This window comes from Alternaria triticimaculans (genome assembly GCF_023758025.1).
Source record: "Alternaria triticimaculans strain BMP 0046 chromosome Unknown scaffold_9, whole genome shotgun sequence".
In the NCBI taxonomy this organism is placed as follows: Eukaryota; Fungi; Ascomycota; class Dothideomycetes; order Pleosporales; family Pleosporaceae; genus Alternaria; species Alternaria triticimaculans.
This window is the reverse complement of record NW_026055966.1, coordinates 193,773-209,418: the sequence shown is the minus strand read 5'-3', so window position 1 is coordinate 209,418 and position 15,646 is coordinate 193,773. Positions and strand designations below refer to the sequence as shown.

The 15,646-nt window shown below is 53.1% G+C and overlaps 6 protein-coding genes and 1 non-coding gene across 7 annotated transcripts; 3 read left to right on the top strand and 4 right to left on the bottom strand.

The window, feature by feature from the left end:
* Positions 1-434: 434 nt before the first annotated feature.
* J4E78_006505 (uncharacterized protein) lies at positions 435-2,057 on the bottom strand (the record flags this gene model as incomplete). Its single annotated transcript, XM_049367116.1, has 2 exons — positions 435-1,922; positions 1,977-2,057. 2 exons carry the CDS (start codon positions 2,055-2,057, stop codon positions 435-437), a joined length of 1,569 nt encoding a protein of 522 aa, XP_049220863.1.
* Positions 2,058-2,456: 399 nt separating this feature from the next.
* On the bottom strand, positions 2,457-4,317 carry J4E78_006504 (uncharacterized protein; the record flags this gene model as incomplete). Its single annotated transcript, XM_049367115.1, has 3 exons — positions 2,457-3,083; positions 3,130-4,079; positions 4,128-4,317. 3 exons carry the CDS (start codon positions 4,315-4,317, stop codon positions 2,457-2,459), a joined length of 1,767 nt encoding a protein of 588 aa, XP_049220862.1.
* Positions 4,318-4,756: 439 nt separating this feature from the next.
* Positions 4,757-4,848, bottom strand: J4E78_006503. The gene has a single exon. It is a non-coding gene; the product is annotated as a tRNA-Glu (tRNA).
* A 1,435-nt stretch (positions 4,849-6,283) lies between these two features.
* J4E78_006502 (uncharacterized protein) lies at positions 6,284-8,468 on the top strand (the record flags this gene model as incomplete). The annotated part of the gene is made up of 2 exons (XM_049367114.1): positions 6,284-7,505; positions 8,062-8,468. The coding sequence occupies 2 exons, from the start codon at positions 6,284-6,286 to the stop codon at positions 8,466-8,468; spliced, it is 1,629 nt and encodes a 542-aa protein (XP_049220861.1).
* Positions 8,469-8,959: 491 nt separating this feature from the next.
* J4E78_006501 (uncharacterized protein) lies at positions 8,960-9,820 on the top strand (the record flags this gene model as incomplete). The annotated part of the gene is made up of 1 exon (XM_049367113.1): positions 8,960-9,820. One exon carries the CDS (start codon positions 8,960-8,962, stop codon positions 9,818-9,820), a length of 861 nt encoding a protein of 286 aa, XP_049220860.1.
* Positions 9,821-11,167: 1,347 nt separating this feature from the next.
* On the top strand, positions 11,168-13,866 carry J4E78_006500 (uncharacterized protein; the record flags this gene model as incomplete). Its single annotated transcript, XM_049367112.1, has 3 exons — positions 11,168-11,176; positions 11,459-12,512; positions 12,776-13,866. 3 exons carry the CDS (start codon positions 11,168-11,170, stop codon positions 13,864-13,866), a joined length of 2,154 nt encoding a protein of 717 aa, XP_049220859.1.
* Positions 13,867-14,592: 726 nt separating this feature from the next.
* J4E78_006499 (uncharacterized protein) lies at positions 14,593-15,634 on the bottom strand (the record flags this gene model as incomplete). The annotated part of the gene is made up of 2 exons (XM_049367111.1): positions 14,593-15,233; positions 15,289-15,634. 2 exons carry the CDS (start codon positions 15,632-15,634, stop codon positions 14,593-14,595), a joined length of 987 nt encoding a protein of 328 aa, XP_049220858.1.
* Between the last annotated feature and the right edge of the window lie 12 nt (positions 15,635-15,646).

Below are 15,646 nucleotides of genomic sequence, written 5' to 3'. Positions count from 1 at the left end.
GTTTATATCTTCATGCTTCTCACGCATCCTGATCTTCTTCGCTGCTCCACATGTGGTGTATTGGAATGAATGAGCGCTAATCATCCCATTGAGCTCTGCTTGTGTCCCTCCAAAGCATGCTAACAAATGAGCGTTGCGCAAGATGCATAACCTGAGTGTGTACATACGCTGAAGCCGCACCTCCCTCCGATACCTATTGACAACGCCAATATGACGGTCGCGGATGATCCCAGTCCATGCAATCGAATCGATCGAATTCCTCAGGATCGAAGTCGTAATCATAAACATCCTTAGCACCAGGCTGAAAATTCGGATCCTGGCCCTCAAGATACGGGCCCCGGACGTTCCACCAATCGCAAGGTATTTCGCACTTGCATACCGGGGGCCTACGTGAGTCGTTAGCAACGTCAACACCATTTTTCAGGGTGGGTTACCTACAGTCTTTGCCACGGCGTAGCCTGTATCCGTGCGATTGATCCAGCCTTGGAATCACTCCGTTTGTCTAGAGTACTAAGAGCAAAGTTGAACTCCCACATCATTCGTATCCGTCTCTTGACATGACCAGAGAACGTGACTCGGGGTATATGTCTGATGTCCGCCCACGCGAGTGTGAAGAACCAGTGAACGAAGACTTTCTGACACGAGACTACTTTGGTACCCCTGTTTCCTGCGATATTAAGCCAAGGGTCCAATGACCTCCACGTATTACCAGGACCAATCCGTATAGGCGGACGGGTGGTGAAGTGGAGATGCAGATGGAAGAGCGTCGGTATCTCGCGCAGTTGGGCGATTGCGGGGGTCATCTCGTTGTCCAATTCGACGAAACCCTGATGGCGTTCGCACTTTAGGCCAAGGAAGCGGAAGTAATCTGACGTGGAGAGGTTGAGCTCGATACGACGCATAGCATGGTAGGGGATGAAAACGTGAGGATAAGTGGGACATATAGAAGGATGATGATACCCGTTCAGCAATGCGGTCGTGCGCTCCCATGTGGCCTTTTTGACTTCGTGGCAGATTTGCTGACAGGTGAGAGCAAGTGTGTTGGGATGAACTTGGTATTCGCTTTCGTCAACAGTCACTTTCCCAAAGCGATGTGTGTCTATGCAGCGGCGCTTGGGGCGCGACAATCTGACTTGCTGGTTTCCGTCGGAGTCGCCCTTGCTCAGCGATAAACATATGTAGGGGCCGATGGCTTGATCGTATACGAGGGATCGGAGTTCTTCGGGAAGGTCGAGGAACTGGAAAGCTTGGCCGTTGGACTTCCACCAGTCGGCCATTGTAAGAGGAGCGGGGTTGAGTGACTCAAGATCTTCGGCCATCCAAGTGAGAAACGGTATCCAACGGGGGTGTACATCAATCTCCAGAGCGATTTCATGAGTAAGTCTTGGAGGCTCTGCGGACTCTGACTCGTGGCGGTCGGCTTTTTTCCTGGAAGGGCCCCCCAGAGGGTGGTCTGTAAGGTCATGCTTGCTATATGAGGATATGTCCTGCTCTAATAGGTTCAAACATACGTTAACATTGGCCGTCTTTTTCCAGAATTCGAAGTCGGTGCGGTGCCGATGACGGATGCACGCTGCCACTGCGTGCTTTAGAGACTCTTTCTTTGAATCGTCAGGTTCATCTTCCAGATGAGAGGCAATTCCATAGCATCGAGTCAACCATTCTTGCAACGTGAGCCACTCGTCTTCTTGATTGATCTGCGGGTGTGGTGTTTGCTCCGCGAGCAGTGTAGACTTCAAAGACTGTCTCCGTACACCGAGGAGTATATCCTCTGCCCCAGGTTGGATGAGTCGTATGGGAGTCGATGATGACGTGGAAGCTGTTGAGCGCTCGACTCGCAGTCCTATCGAGTTCAACCTGAACCTCAGACTCTTTTGTTGCTGGTCCTTGATGTACGTCTCAATCTCGGTAATAGTGTCGGTCTAGACTCGCTGTCAGCATAGCCACTTTTACGCATGATCCTCAAGCTAGCGTACGATCAGAGTGCGCAATGTTCTTCGTTCCTTCATCGCAGCGATCTGCGTGGGTCTGGACTTGGGCGGAGGTTTAGGAGCCATTGCGGCTTTGCTCGGTGGATTGTACGGGTATTGGTGTACTTGTCGAGAAGCTGGTACCGAAAGTAAAGCAGGTGGGGGCCGTGCTCCGCAAACGAGTGTACCAATGGGTGTCAGTAAATTGTTAGTTTTGCATATCCGACGAAATAAAGACAGACATGGGGCCAGTGCGACCGTGCACGGGGTACCGAGGGAGATGAAAGCTCGTAATTAAATGGTGTTGCGCCGCGGTTGAAAACGAATACGCCAGTATTTCATTGTGTGGTTGTTTGGGTATCGAAAACGTGGTAGCGCAAACGAGGCGGGACTGAGTGCCCAAACCTCAGTGTCGTCCAGTTTGCTGCTTCTTGGTTGATAGCAAGCGGCCTCGAGATTCCTGAGGAAATACCATTAATTTCCTCTTCAGTCTTCAGGCTCGGTCTCGCTATCAGGCGCAGGAGAAAGCGACGAACCCGAGCCAAAAGAGAGCAGTGCGGATTCCTTCACTCTTGTCGACTGCGGAGTTTTACCATGAGCCATCTCCAATACCTCAAGCAATCCCAACAGCCTGTCCGAGCTTTCCTGTAGCAGCTTCTTCGCTTGCTCTTCTTCCTCAGCGTTGCCTCTCTTGCCTTTACCAGTGCCATATACACTACGTCGCGCTTGAATACCAGCCTCCATAGCTTTGCGAAGAGCTTGATTAGGAGCAAGAGCATTGTTCTTCATCATGTGCATGAACAACTGTTCCAGTATGAGTGAAATCTTGGTGTTTGCTGCAAAGCTTTGCGTTGTTCCTTTCAGTGGAAGAAGAGTCTTTTCGAAATCCTGTTGAATAGGGTCTCGGAGAAAGAAGCTCGGTGGCTTGCTGGCTATCATACCATGTAGAAGGTTCGCGGTGAAGGCGACTCGAATGTCGTCGGGTAGCTTCATCGTAGACAAAAGCACCTGAAAGGTCATGGTCGGGACCTGACTGAACTCTTCCAAGATGTTGTCGCAGAGGTCATATATCCGGGTGAAGAGTTCCGGTAGCTCTACGGCCACTTCGGCGAGCTGTTTGTTGTTAGTTGTCGTCGACTCCGACCAAAAAGGTACCTACGAGTGCTATGAGACGCTGCCGCAGCTCGATCGCGTCCTGTCCGCCAAGGCGCTCTATCGCGTCGTGCACGTTCCTAATCCCTCTATCGCTGGTTTCCGAAGATGTGTCGTCGCCACTCTCATCCCCGCCGTCGTCCGATGCGTCCTGCATATCTTCGTCGCTACCATAATCCGCCAACTCCCCAGTCTCGAAGTCAACCTCACCCACTGGCTGGTCTTCATTTCTTTTACGTCTCGGCTCTGCTGTCTCCCTCTCCCAAACTTCGGGGTAGTCTTTGAGCGAGTCGAGTGTCGCTGTTGCAAGTACAGCTCTGATGATGCGGCGCCTCTTTGCGCGATTCATGGCTGTCTCGTCGCCGGCTATGTAGTACCAGAGGAGACTCTGCTGGAGGGTTGTCTCGTCGCTCGCTCCCTCTTGGTTGCTTTGCTTGACGCAGACATCCCAATCGGCTTCGAGGAAGTCGAGCATGACCCTCAGCCACAGTTTCCACCGACTCCACCGTTTCTTGTGCTTTATCGCGCAATTGAACGCCCATCCCACAGCATGCCAGAAGTCGTCTGCGCGATACCACAGGCTCTTCTCGTTGGCAGCCTCGCTCGCTATTCGCTTGATGTCGCTACTCAGTTGGGGTGATAGACTAGCACTAGCCCTGTAGCTGGGCGCGCTCCTCCTGTTGCGTTCTCTTGGGAACATGAAGGCTTTCCTTATCGTTGGGTATGCGGGGTCGTCTATCGTTGTGTTGACGCATTGCAGGTATCGCAGCGCAGCATTGGAGCCTCGGGCGGCGTCTCGCGATTGCGCTTTGGTGGTGAATCTGGGGTCGGCGACCATGGAAGAGGCGAAGGCGATGTATGCCGGCGGTGCGAGAAAGCCTATGTATGGCTGCGCGGGTCTCGATATGCTTGTGCCCGCGGCGAGGAGGCTGTAGAGGAAGTCATAGCCGCTGGCATCTGGAGTCAGTGTAAGCGTGATGATTCATGGCTGGTGGTGTCGCATACATTGGCCGCCCTCGAGGTAGGCTTTGGCATGGTTGGTGAGCTCGTAAGACGCTTGCTTGGTAGGCCGGCGTTGCTTGTGCCGTGGTCGCGCGCTCACAGCTTCGAGTGCAGCGGATCGCGCATGTCCATTGGTAGGTGCGGAAGAGTTCGACGTTTTGGAGCCAGAAGCTGGTGTTGCGAGTTTCGCCATAACGCGATAGTTGTGCTGAGGTGCTAGTGTGGGGGAGTTGCTGCAAGGCCAGACGCGCCCGCGCCGAAGCGCGCTTTCACGTGGCAGGCGATGGCATCACTACATGGCCTCAGCGTCTGTCTCAAGCTGCCTTACAACAGATGTGAACATACAAAAAAAGAGCTGGAAGTTACTCTCACATTAAAGGCAGTATGGCATTCAATTATCTTGAGTTTTGAGCTGCGGGCAAAAAGAAGAATTGGCGAAAAAGAACGTTTTTTTCCGGTACCGTCAGTGTCCGTCTCAAGATGCGTAGACTCAAGCCTTATGACAGATATGAACAAACAAAAAAGCTGCAGGTCACTTACATCAATGTAGCATCTGACTAGATTAAGTTTTGAGACGCGGGCAAAAAGATGATGTTGTAAAAAAGATAATAGATGCAAAAAAGATCATTTTTTTCCGGTACCGGGAATCGAACCCGGCTCTCGTCGGAAGCTGACACAATTGACTCATGAAAGCGACGGATGCTAGCCGATACACCATACCGGACTTTGATGGAATGTCGGGCAAAACCATCGTTTATATCGTAGCAAAAGTTTGCACAGTGATCACAAGGCACCAACGCCAACGGGGCTATGTGCCCACTCACAGACAGGTCCAGGACATGCGCTAGATGCACTAGCAAGCTCAGGGTCTAGTATCCTAGAGATAGGTCTACAGACACTGTCGCAGGCTGCCATACAGCCAGTCATCATGCAGCAAGAGACATTAGAATCAAACAGTCCTTCAAGTGGAGTTCCGACAATGGCACATAACACGAGCAATATATTGCGCAGCTTTCTTTCAGCCGACTTGAAACGAAGATCATTGAAGCGGCGTTCGCCGGAGGCTCGGTGCTTGCAGGTTTCGTCGGAGTGCTCGGCAAACTTCAGTGTTCCGCCCGCATTTGAGAATCATCACCACTTGCCCTCGACCCAGAGTAACACACCTTTTTGCCATTGATCGACATCTTTCGTATCGCATTGCATGTTCGAAGGTGGAGGTGTATATTGGATTAGGGAACATGCACTTACCTTACGTCCTTCATTACACCTGCTCTATTTAGTTCGTAAGAAGTTGAGCGAGCAGTGCCTCTAAGGTGGTGCCGCCATGACTTACTTCGAAGAAAGCGCATTAGCCAATCTTACGAGGCCGGACGCGACACTCTTACGAGTTTCGCGACTTAGCATGTCGTTCGAAGCGACTGCGGAAGGATCATGAGAGAGCAGGTGGGCTGTCCAACAAGAATGGGGCGCGCGCCTGCTGGATTCTGTGCCCGCCCAAGTAAGGGAAGTCGCGTTCTGCTCCAACAGGATACGCCCCCAACGCGCCTGCTTGCTAGGAGGATGGCGGCACATCAACAGCCTAACAGTAAGTGTAGTTGTGCTTAAGCTTTGTTCTTTACATCTTTATTCTATAGTCTATAAGTAAGTCTTAATTTAAGCGCTAAGGTATATTAACTGCTAGCGACTGTAAGAGACAGGCTACACTGTCTTTTAGTAGACAAGGTGTACAGCTAGCAGAAGATCTACAGCCAAAAAGGTAAGATGCGCTTTCCTATGATCGTTACTAATAACCGCTAACTATTAGTAGGAAGCGGGCACCGAAAGCTAAGGACACGAGGCCGACGAAGCAAGCAGCCTTCGCCTGGGGTCGAGCATCTAAGATTCTGCTACTTCAGGATGCAGGCGTCGGCAAGCAGGCAGCTGCTAGTAAGAACACAACGGCCAATAAGGGAGCAGCCGCCACGAGCGACCCGAGCACGACTAGCGAGTCAGCGTTCGACTTGAGCTAAGAATCCAGAATCCCGTTGCCTAAGGGTATCACCGTTAGGAAGGAGGCAACAACTAGTTAGACACATGTCACCAACGAGGCAGCAGCCATTATTAACGACGCGAGCACGACTCAGCATTTAGACGTATGGGTAGACGATGATGACCGCGTTATGCTGGTGCAAGATGTAACCCGGACATATAACGTTAAGGACACTTGGGCTGGTGGAGAGCATGGCGCGATTTTGCTCGATGACGGCGACTATCTCGACACGAACGACATGACTCCAGATGAAATAGCTGCATGGGCGACGCACATGGATACTGAGAACACCGCATGCATCAACGTTCCTTCGGAAGCCAGACTCGCTGCAGTGCGGGCAGAAGTGCTGCAAGCTCTAGCCATGATGACCTGCGGGGCGCGGGAGTTCCTAGAAGAGACTGAGTATGACCTGGAGTACGGACAGGATACCTTCAACATGCCCGGCTTATTCCAATCATTCAAGAAGGAAGAGGCGAGGCGAAGCGGCATGGTAGAATCCCATATCGTCTCACCGTCAGGATATGCGACGTCCCTGTTGCATCTGCAGCTGCACTACCCAACGTTCACGACAAAGCATCTCAACGACGGTCAGACGCTAGACGCAACCAACTGTTGCATCCGAATCCTCATCGAGAAGGGCTTCGTGGCGAGCAACACCTATTGGTTTGAAGCGTACTTCCGCCGTCTGAGCGCGGCGTCCGTACGTCACCTCGCGAATGTTGCCGACGGGTGGAAAGAGGAGGTGAAACAACTGCATGACGAATTTGCCTACAGATGTCAGTCGCTGTCGAAGAAGGTCCTACTAGTATTTGGCGCCTTTAACAGAAAGCGCTTCCATGAGCGACACAACGTGGAGAATATCACAGTTCGACTATCATGCGGCAGCACGACGCTCATGGGCATAGTGCGCAACAACGCCCAAAAGATTCTGTTCGTCGTCGTGTACGCCTGGCATCCGGAATATCTACTAAGGAACCGAACCACGGCAGTCGGTCGACAGTATGACGCAGCTTTGAACATTGCTGCGGCATTGAGCGGCGTAGACACCAAAGCAGGGTACTTCGAAGCCCGAGCAGCGAGAACGCATGAGAAGAGCGGAAGAAGCCCAACCCAGAGCAAGTCGACAATCTCTCAGCCCCCTCCATCCCTAGCTCTCGTGACCGCCACAGAAAGAGAAAGAGAGAGGAAGAACAGAGCCAACGAAGCCGAGGCGCTCAAGAAAGAGCCCACTCAAAAGACACTGCGATATCGGAGAACTGAGAATCACACCAGAGACGTGCCCCTTCACATCTACAGACTGAGCGGCCTGGCGATTATCTTGACTGCAAGATTAGATGACGCCTTTCGGCAACGTGGATACAAACAGTGTTATTCTGTTTTCTGCACTCTAAAACAGTTGCCAGCTGTATACAACGGGTTATTACGAGTGCACCGAACGATGCCAGGAACGTGGAGTACCTCCTGAGTACCGCCTTGGTACCCCGGCATTACAGTGTTGAACCCTTGTCGACGGCACCTCGAGGAGAAATATGATGCTAGTATATACATACTTAGCTACCGATCATCTCAGACGTTGGCCTATACACCTCACATAAGTCTCAAGTTCACCTTAGGACAATGTCTTGTTCATAACGAAAGACACATGTCTCACCCTAGACAACATAGCGGACAGAGCATACATCTTCATCTCTATAAGAGGGCAATCAGAATGTCAAGATTGAAGCAAGCATCAGCCAAACCGCCCAGTACCCAAGACAAGAGAAACCTCGCCATAAAGTCCCAGCATCCCAATACCCGCAGCAATGTCTCAACCAATCACACTCCCTATTAGATCACGGCCTACCCGAGCACCTGCGCCGATGTCTACACCACTCACACTGCCTATCAGACCAAAAACCACATCAAAAGCCGTCCCACCATTAACCCTCTCCACCCTCCGCCAACACTTCCCCTCCCTCCCACCATGGGCCGTCTCCGCCTTCTCCGAGATCTACAACGCAGTCCACATCTTCAAGAACCCCCAACTCGCCGCAATAATCCCGCAACGCCAACTCTCGCCCGAATCCCGCGCGTTGCTCAACATCGCCATCCTGCCTATGTCAGGCTACAAATACGGCAACAACAAAGGGCCGATGCTGGACTGTAGTGTCAGTATACGGGAATTGTTTGAGGATGAAAAGAGCTATGAATGTGGGAAGGAACAGGTTGTTTTGGTGAGGTTGGGGAGGGAGTGTGAGAAGTTGTGGATGGGGAGGTGGGATGAGGATGAGGATGGGATTGAAGGTTGGACGGGGGATGTTGTCTTGAATCGATAGTTTGGGTTGGCGTATCGGCTAGCATCCGTCGCTTTCATGATTGACGCTGTCTTGCATTTGTTCGACATGGTCGTGCGGTAGATGGTGATGCACGAAACGACGTGCACATGTATTGCTTGCCGCTGCTTCACTGTCGAGTGCACGTTCTTTCGAGGTCGCGCGAAAGTCACTGCGATACCAGCAAAGTCAAGTCATACTGTGGTCGTTCGTAGAGGTAATCGCCAAATTCAGATCTTTCAGAGTATTCAAGCTCAATCTAATAAGATGAACGTGAACAAGTGCCTGATTACTCACGCGACGAGCAGTGTTGGCAGGAGCTACCCCTCATGCATCCCTGTCGCTTCCCGTAGCCGCTCCCTTTCCGGACAAGCCTGGGCGCAATGACTCCACGTCCACGAACACTTGGTACTGAGCTCTCCAGGTAGTAACTAACTCACCGTGAGATAATCTGAGGTCACAACCAAGTCAGTCCCCAAGATACAACTGCCGCAATGGCCACGTCACAGCAAAGCCTGGACCACCTAATCCTCTTCGTCCCCGCCAACCCAACAACGCAACTGCCCGAAGTCCCTCCATTCTTCTCGGACAACTTCGCACTTACCCCAGGAGGCTTCCACGCTGACGGCGCGACATCAAACGTCTTGATTCTTCTCGCAGATGGGTGCTACATCGAACTCATCTCCTTCGTCAACCCTTCCCTCGCGCCTGAGCATTGGTGGGGCCCCGACGCCGACTTCGTAGGCTGGAAGGACTGGTGTCTGACCAACTCGCTTTCGCCCGAGAAGAACTACGAGGCGGTGATAGAAAGTCACTCAAAGCCGATCAAGGGTGGGAGAAAGAGGGCTGATGGAGTCGATGTAGCCTGGGCTGTCACCTTCCCCAAGGGAGAGAAAGGTGGACAGAGTGTTAGGGGCAGGGTGCCATTCTTCTGTCACGATATTACTCCTCGGGGTGTCCGCGTTCCAATCGACGATCCGAAGACGACTCATCCATGCGGCGCGATTGGGGTCAGCCGACTTACTATCATCGTGCGCGACCAGGCCCTGCTAGATGAGACTAGAAAAACCTACGACGCCGTCATCGGTAGTGCTGGAGAGAAAGTTGATGGAGGATTTGAATTCAAGCTCAGGCGCGTGCATGAAGTGGAGACTCGTGACACCGGTGCGAAGATTATACTGCGCTTGCCAAAGAACGAGGAGGAGCAGGAACGCGTTAAAGATAGGGGATTCTGGTATGGCGACGTAGTCCTAATAACAGACGCGAAGGCCAGAAAGTTTGAAGGCTCCGCGGAGAGGCTGGATAGTGGAGAAAGAGGTGGCGGGGTTGGCGGGGTGTGGCTCGAGCATGCCTGAGCGGACGGCGGTGGATATAAGAGTGGATTATCAAGGGACCAGTGGGACCGAGATTGAGGCTGAACTATAATCAGTCGTGTTTCGTATTTCTTGCTTGCGAAAGTACATGTGCCGGGTGGCCTTCGGAACACGACCCTTGGTCTGGGTGGCGACCTGTGCTATAGCAAGGGATGCACCTGCAGGCCGGCGAAATGAAACCATGCTTGCACACACCCGTGGTACTACTGTGCTGCGTTGGCACAAAGCGCAGATCAAAGTGGTTATATCGCGCAGAAGCGCCATGGGCTTGTTCCTAGCCATGCAAGACTATATTCGCATTCGCAGTCGGGAGGATTTATGGATGTGTAAAGCTAAAGGTTGCATGTGCCTTAGCGGCGCTAGGCCGCAGCCGGGCAACCGAGGGACAACCCAAATTTGGCAGCTGCGATGATTGGCGGGTGCTGTCCGGTGGTTTGAGATGACTTGATCCACAAAAGATCGGGTTATATCCTTAGGTGGGAGTATGGTGATGCGCGTGTTTGTTCAAGACGTGGCTCACTAACAAGGTGCAGTCTAGGAGATACACCATATGCTGCCCGGTCACGATAAGGTTATACAGCATAGTGCATGACTCGGGTTATTTGTGCGATGGCACTGCAGAGGTACATAGAAGGACGACGAGGACGACAGGACGGCGATCTGGAGGCGTTGATACGGCAAAAGAAAACACGCCAGCGCCCCAATCTTGGGTTCCTCGCTTACAAGCAGCGAGATGTCTAGAGCGAGAGCAGTAATTCTTCTCGGCGGAACTCGAATCGAAATTTTGAGGATGGCGGGGCTAGCTCGGACCACTGATAGCGGGCACGTGTCCCAAGGTTTGCTTTTGTGCTAAGGTGACAAAGTGAAGTGCCGGCAGGATCGCATTCGAGGCAAATTCCATGTCGACCTGTCTGGTCGCGCATGGGAAATTGCTGTGATGCAGTGTGCGAGTGGCCAGCGACGGCGGGATGCCGCTGAACGGCGGAGGGGACGACCGGCAGAGGGGCCCGAGGGCTAGCGCCTGCGGATCTGGAGTCAACGTCGACGCCGTCTACTTCTCTGCCCGCGCCCGTGGTCGAGGAAGTCACTATATGGGGCGCGGCGGAACCTTCGTCTCGACACTCGCCCCGTGGCGCGCCCCTGCAATGGCGGCGCACGCAGCAGAACCAGGGCAAATGCGCGGGCACGATGAGTATTGGCCATGCGGACTTGTGCACCGAAGCCAATCACTACGAGGTCGCTCCCGCCAAGGCGCAGCGTTCATCCCCAATCTTTGATTCCCATGACGCAGGCGGTTATTTTCATAAACACGATGCGAGATGCGCTGAGATGACTCTTGTTCCCTTACCACGCAGCGTGAGTTTTCGCGAGCGGCCCGATGCAAGACGACAGGCGACCTGGACCCCCTCCGGCTGGTCACCCCTCGGCCGGTCCCTACGGGTCGCAGTTCAAGGTCGCCATTCCACGCTTACCACCCCGACGCGCCCCGCCACCCACCACGCCCAAGTCGCGCCAGAGGGACAGAGTCCAGCGGGCATGTCGCAACTGTCACAAGCGGAGTGCGTTGCCATTGTCTTTTCCAACATCATTCACTTTCTCTCGACCTCTAACACACGCTAGAGATCAAGTGTAGCGGCGGCCTCCCCCGCTGCAACTACTGCGACAAGACCGACAAGACATGTGTATACGAGCGCCCCAGGAAAGACCGGCTGGCGACGTCAGTTGAACGACCTGATTCCAAGTTCTGAAATTGACTCCGCCAGTGCCAAAGACCGCAACCACGCCCTCGTCTCCGTCCTCAAAGACCTCAGCTTGCGCGTCAGCGACGATGACCGACGTCGAATTGAAGATGCCCTCCAGGATGTGAGTACAGGACCTGCCAGCCCGGATACCACTGCTCAAACTAATACCGCCAAGTCAGATGACGAGGTCGGGTCGCCCGTCTCCATATCCTCTTCTTCGCGAGCATCCGCCCCTCAACCATTCTCTCAGCACTCGCGCATGCACCCCTTTGCCCCGTCCTCTAGCTATGTGCCGCTCGGAGCAGAAACCTCGCCTACGTCGGATCAGTCGCCCCTTCCTCGTATGGACGGAATAGTCCCGGAAGACTCTGGCGACGAAGACGGTGGCGAACTGCCCAATGTAGTCGAAGCAGGCTTCTTGGGCCAGATCTCCGAAGTACAGTGGCTACAGACGCTCAGGAGCAGAGTACAAGCTCTCGATACCGTTCTGCTTGGCCCACCTGACACCAATGCGCCACTCTCTCAGCCACCCTCGCCTACTTTCACTGCGTCACCCACCTCCCTTGCCGCGACCCCGCTCGAACACATCGCTCTCACCAACTACTATCTCGATGACGAAGGCATCAAGCTCACAGACTGTGGGAATCCCTTTGAGTTGCCACCAGAACATACTGCAGTACTGCTATTCCAGTGCTTCACCCAGACCATCCAAGGCTCCTTTCCCATCCTCCCCCCAACTATAGAGCACCAACTGCAACAGTACTACACCTTGGTTCGGAACGGGCAGGCGATACATTGCCCGGAGAAATGGTTTGCGCTGGTAAACCTTGTTTTTGCAATAGGCGCCAAGTTTTCACATCTCATTCAGGCTGAGTGGCGAGCCGACGAGCTGGACCACATCGTCTACTTATCGCGTGCCTTTCAATTGCTTAGTATGAATGACACAATCGTTGTCCTAACGACTCCGGATCTGCTCACAACGCAGGCAAGTCTGAGCCGCTGATTCTGTTTGACTATGCTAAACGTTTTAGGCTGCTGGACTGTTTGCGATTTACTACATGACTGCTGGCCATGTGAATCGGTACGTATGCGGAACATCTTTGCTCGTGACTAGCTAGTCTATCCTCTCTTCGTCCCTGGCTTCCCATCGATGTGCTTGCATGCTAATCCTATGTCAGGGCTTGGGTAATGGTAGGCATGGCGATGCGATCGGCCTTCTCGCTCGGCCTTCACGTGCAACAAGATGATCAATCTGTCTCGGCCGCCCGAAGGCAGAGCATGGTCTGCACCTGGTGGAGTCTACATGCACTCGAGAGCATGCTGAGTTCGATTACGGGCCGGCCCAGCATTATACCCAACGAAGACATCACAACTCCACTGCCCAGTGCCGTGAATAGCGATCAGACCCAAAGCGTACCTGTGTCCAATCTCGACTTTCTCGATGCGGATATCCACCTGAACCTCCTGACCCAGCAAATCATCTCCAATCTCTACACACAACGTAGATCAGCGCCATCATGGGACTACCTCCAACAAATGACCATATCTCTATGCGAACACCTTGACAAGTGGGCATTTGAATACATTCCCCAAGTCCATTCAGAAGATAGGAACTCAGCTCGCATGCAACAACGCGACGTCTTCTTGCTCAAACTTCAGTACTACAGACTGAAGGTTCTGACGACTCGTCCCTCACTCCGCCGTATTGAACGCTGTTTCCAAGCCGGAACCGATGACTTCAATTCGCTCGATCAGTCTGTGGCAGAGTCGTGCGTACAAGCAGCACGGGATGTCGCATCGCTGTTGGCAAACGAGCCTAATGTCAGGAGTCTATATGAAAAAGGGCCCTGGTGGACAATTGTCCACAACAGTATGTTGACACACCAAATTCCCAAGTCACCTACTGACCAATTCATGACAGTCATGCAATCACTCGCCGTTCTCATGATAGCCATATCCTGCCCCGATCACTTCCGCGACACACTACAAGCGTCTGTGCACAGCACACGGCAACTCGTCACCTCACTCCGCAGCATGTGCGACACAAACATGTTAGCGTCCCGCGCCTACCAGGTCGTATATTCGATAGTCAAGACGTCAAAACCGTACGTCTGGGCCGATATAGCGGACGCCTTCCCAGACGAGGTCATCATGGTGCTACAACAACCAGCACCAGCAAAGGTCGACCCGCAATATCTACCATGGCCGGACAACGACCAACCAGCTGAAGCCTTGTTCCGTTATGAAATGGACAACTTCGGCAACTACCACTTTCACATGTTATGAGGACGGGGGAGTACCTTTCGCGGCAAAACTACTGCAGCACCGACTGCACACACAATGATGCGATTGGTGGTGAACCCGGGACACTATCGTTACCCTTGCGGCATCGGTATTCAATTCTACGCTAGCGGCCGCTTTACCACAACGTATTCTCTAAAGGAACCCCACCTCGTCATAATCGGGGCCAAAAGTTGGAAACGGGATAAGTTCGCATTCTAGAACACGACCGGCTAAGAACGGCACAACTGGATACGGACAAAGCAGCCACGTTGAATGTCTCTGCCGGATGAGGTCCAACACTCGTCGCTACCGCAACATGACTTACGCGTGTTATACCCAAATACTATCTCGAACAGCGATTAAGCAGCAAGGATGTTGTATAATAGCATCAGCATTCGCTTGTGCGTGTCATATTATCGGCCTGCATCGCATTGACGCGTCCGCGGGATTAGGAAGAGGTGTACTACGCAAGTACATAGTATACCGTCCACGGAACAGTAATAGCAGGATAGTAATAAAAAGCAGTATTGGTTCATGACCAATGCATCTCCTTTGATGCAACAACGGGGAATTTTCACATGGAGGCATACTGACAATGTTCACGTGACAGTTGTTTCATGCTGTAGGGATGCACTAGCAGGAGACTACCTAGGTAAACCCCTATAGTCTAGCCCCATTGCATTACTTCAGTCTTGCTAACATCCAACAGGGCAAATCCAGCACAGAACCTCAAGACAGTCTGACAGGTCTCAAGCCAGCTCCTCCCGCAGCATCTCCCATGTTTTCTGTATCAATCTCTCCAATGACGCTCTTCAGCAATTCGGGCACAATCTGCGCTGCATCGCCTTGGAAGAACCAGTCCCCATCGTACAGCCCTCCCGCAGGAACATCATTGGCGTCCATGTTGATAATGGCAACCCTCGCCCCCTTGCTGCGCGCAAGATCCACATATCCGGCTGCAGGATATACCTTCGCACTCGTTCCAATGACCATGATGAGATCAATATCCTCTTCGTCCTCGATAAACGCGTCAACATCCTCCATAACCTTCTTAGGCAGTATTTCGCCAAACCAGACTACACCCGGACGTAGCAGGCCGTTCTTGCATTCGGGGCAGTGAGGGAGGTGCTTGTAGTCGAGTTCTGGGATCTCGACATTGATGTCTGAAATGTCTAGTTCGCGGGCGGCAAGGGCAGCGTTTGTGGTTGGGTCGGACTCGTCGGTGGGAATGGCGAGAGCAGGTACGATTGGGTCGGTGTAGTTGTTCCGCTCCGAGTAGTTGCAGAAGAAGTCTGAGCACTTGAGGTCGAAGAGGGAGCCGTGCAGGAGTTTGAGTTGGTCGGCAGGGTGTTGAGCGCGCGGTGATAGGCCTGGGAGTGGGAGTGTTAGCTATGCGACTGCTAGGGGTCTGCGGTGGAGACTCACCATCGACGTTCTGGCTCAGCGTGATAAATTGCTCCTTCTTCTTCGCCAGTTCGGCAAGGGCGTAGTGGGCGGGATTGGGCTTGGCTTTGAGGGCCATGTGCCGTCGGTAGCTGTAGAATTGCCACACGAGTCCTGGATCGCGCTCAAAGGCCTGGGGAGTCGCTAGTGAGGTCGCGTCATGCGTCCTCCACATACCCCCAGCACCTCGGAAAGTGGGTAGTCCAGAAGAGGCTGATAGCCCCGCACCGAGAAGCGCGAGAATACGCGTCGACTTGGTCAGGTGTTGCTGGAAGCTCTCGAGGTCCTTGGGCGGAACGACGCTGGGTTGGGCGGCCGACGAGGCCATTCTGCGGATGAT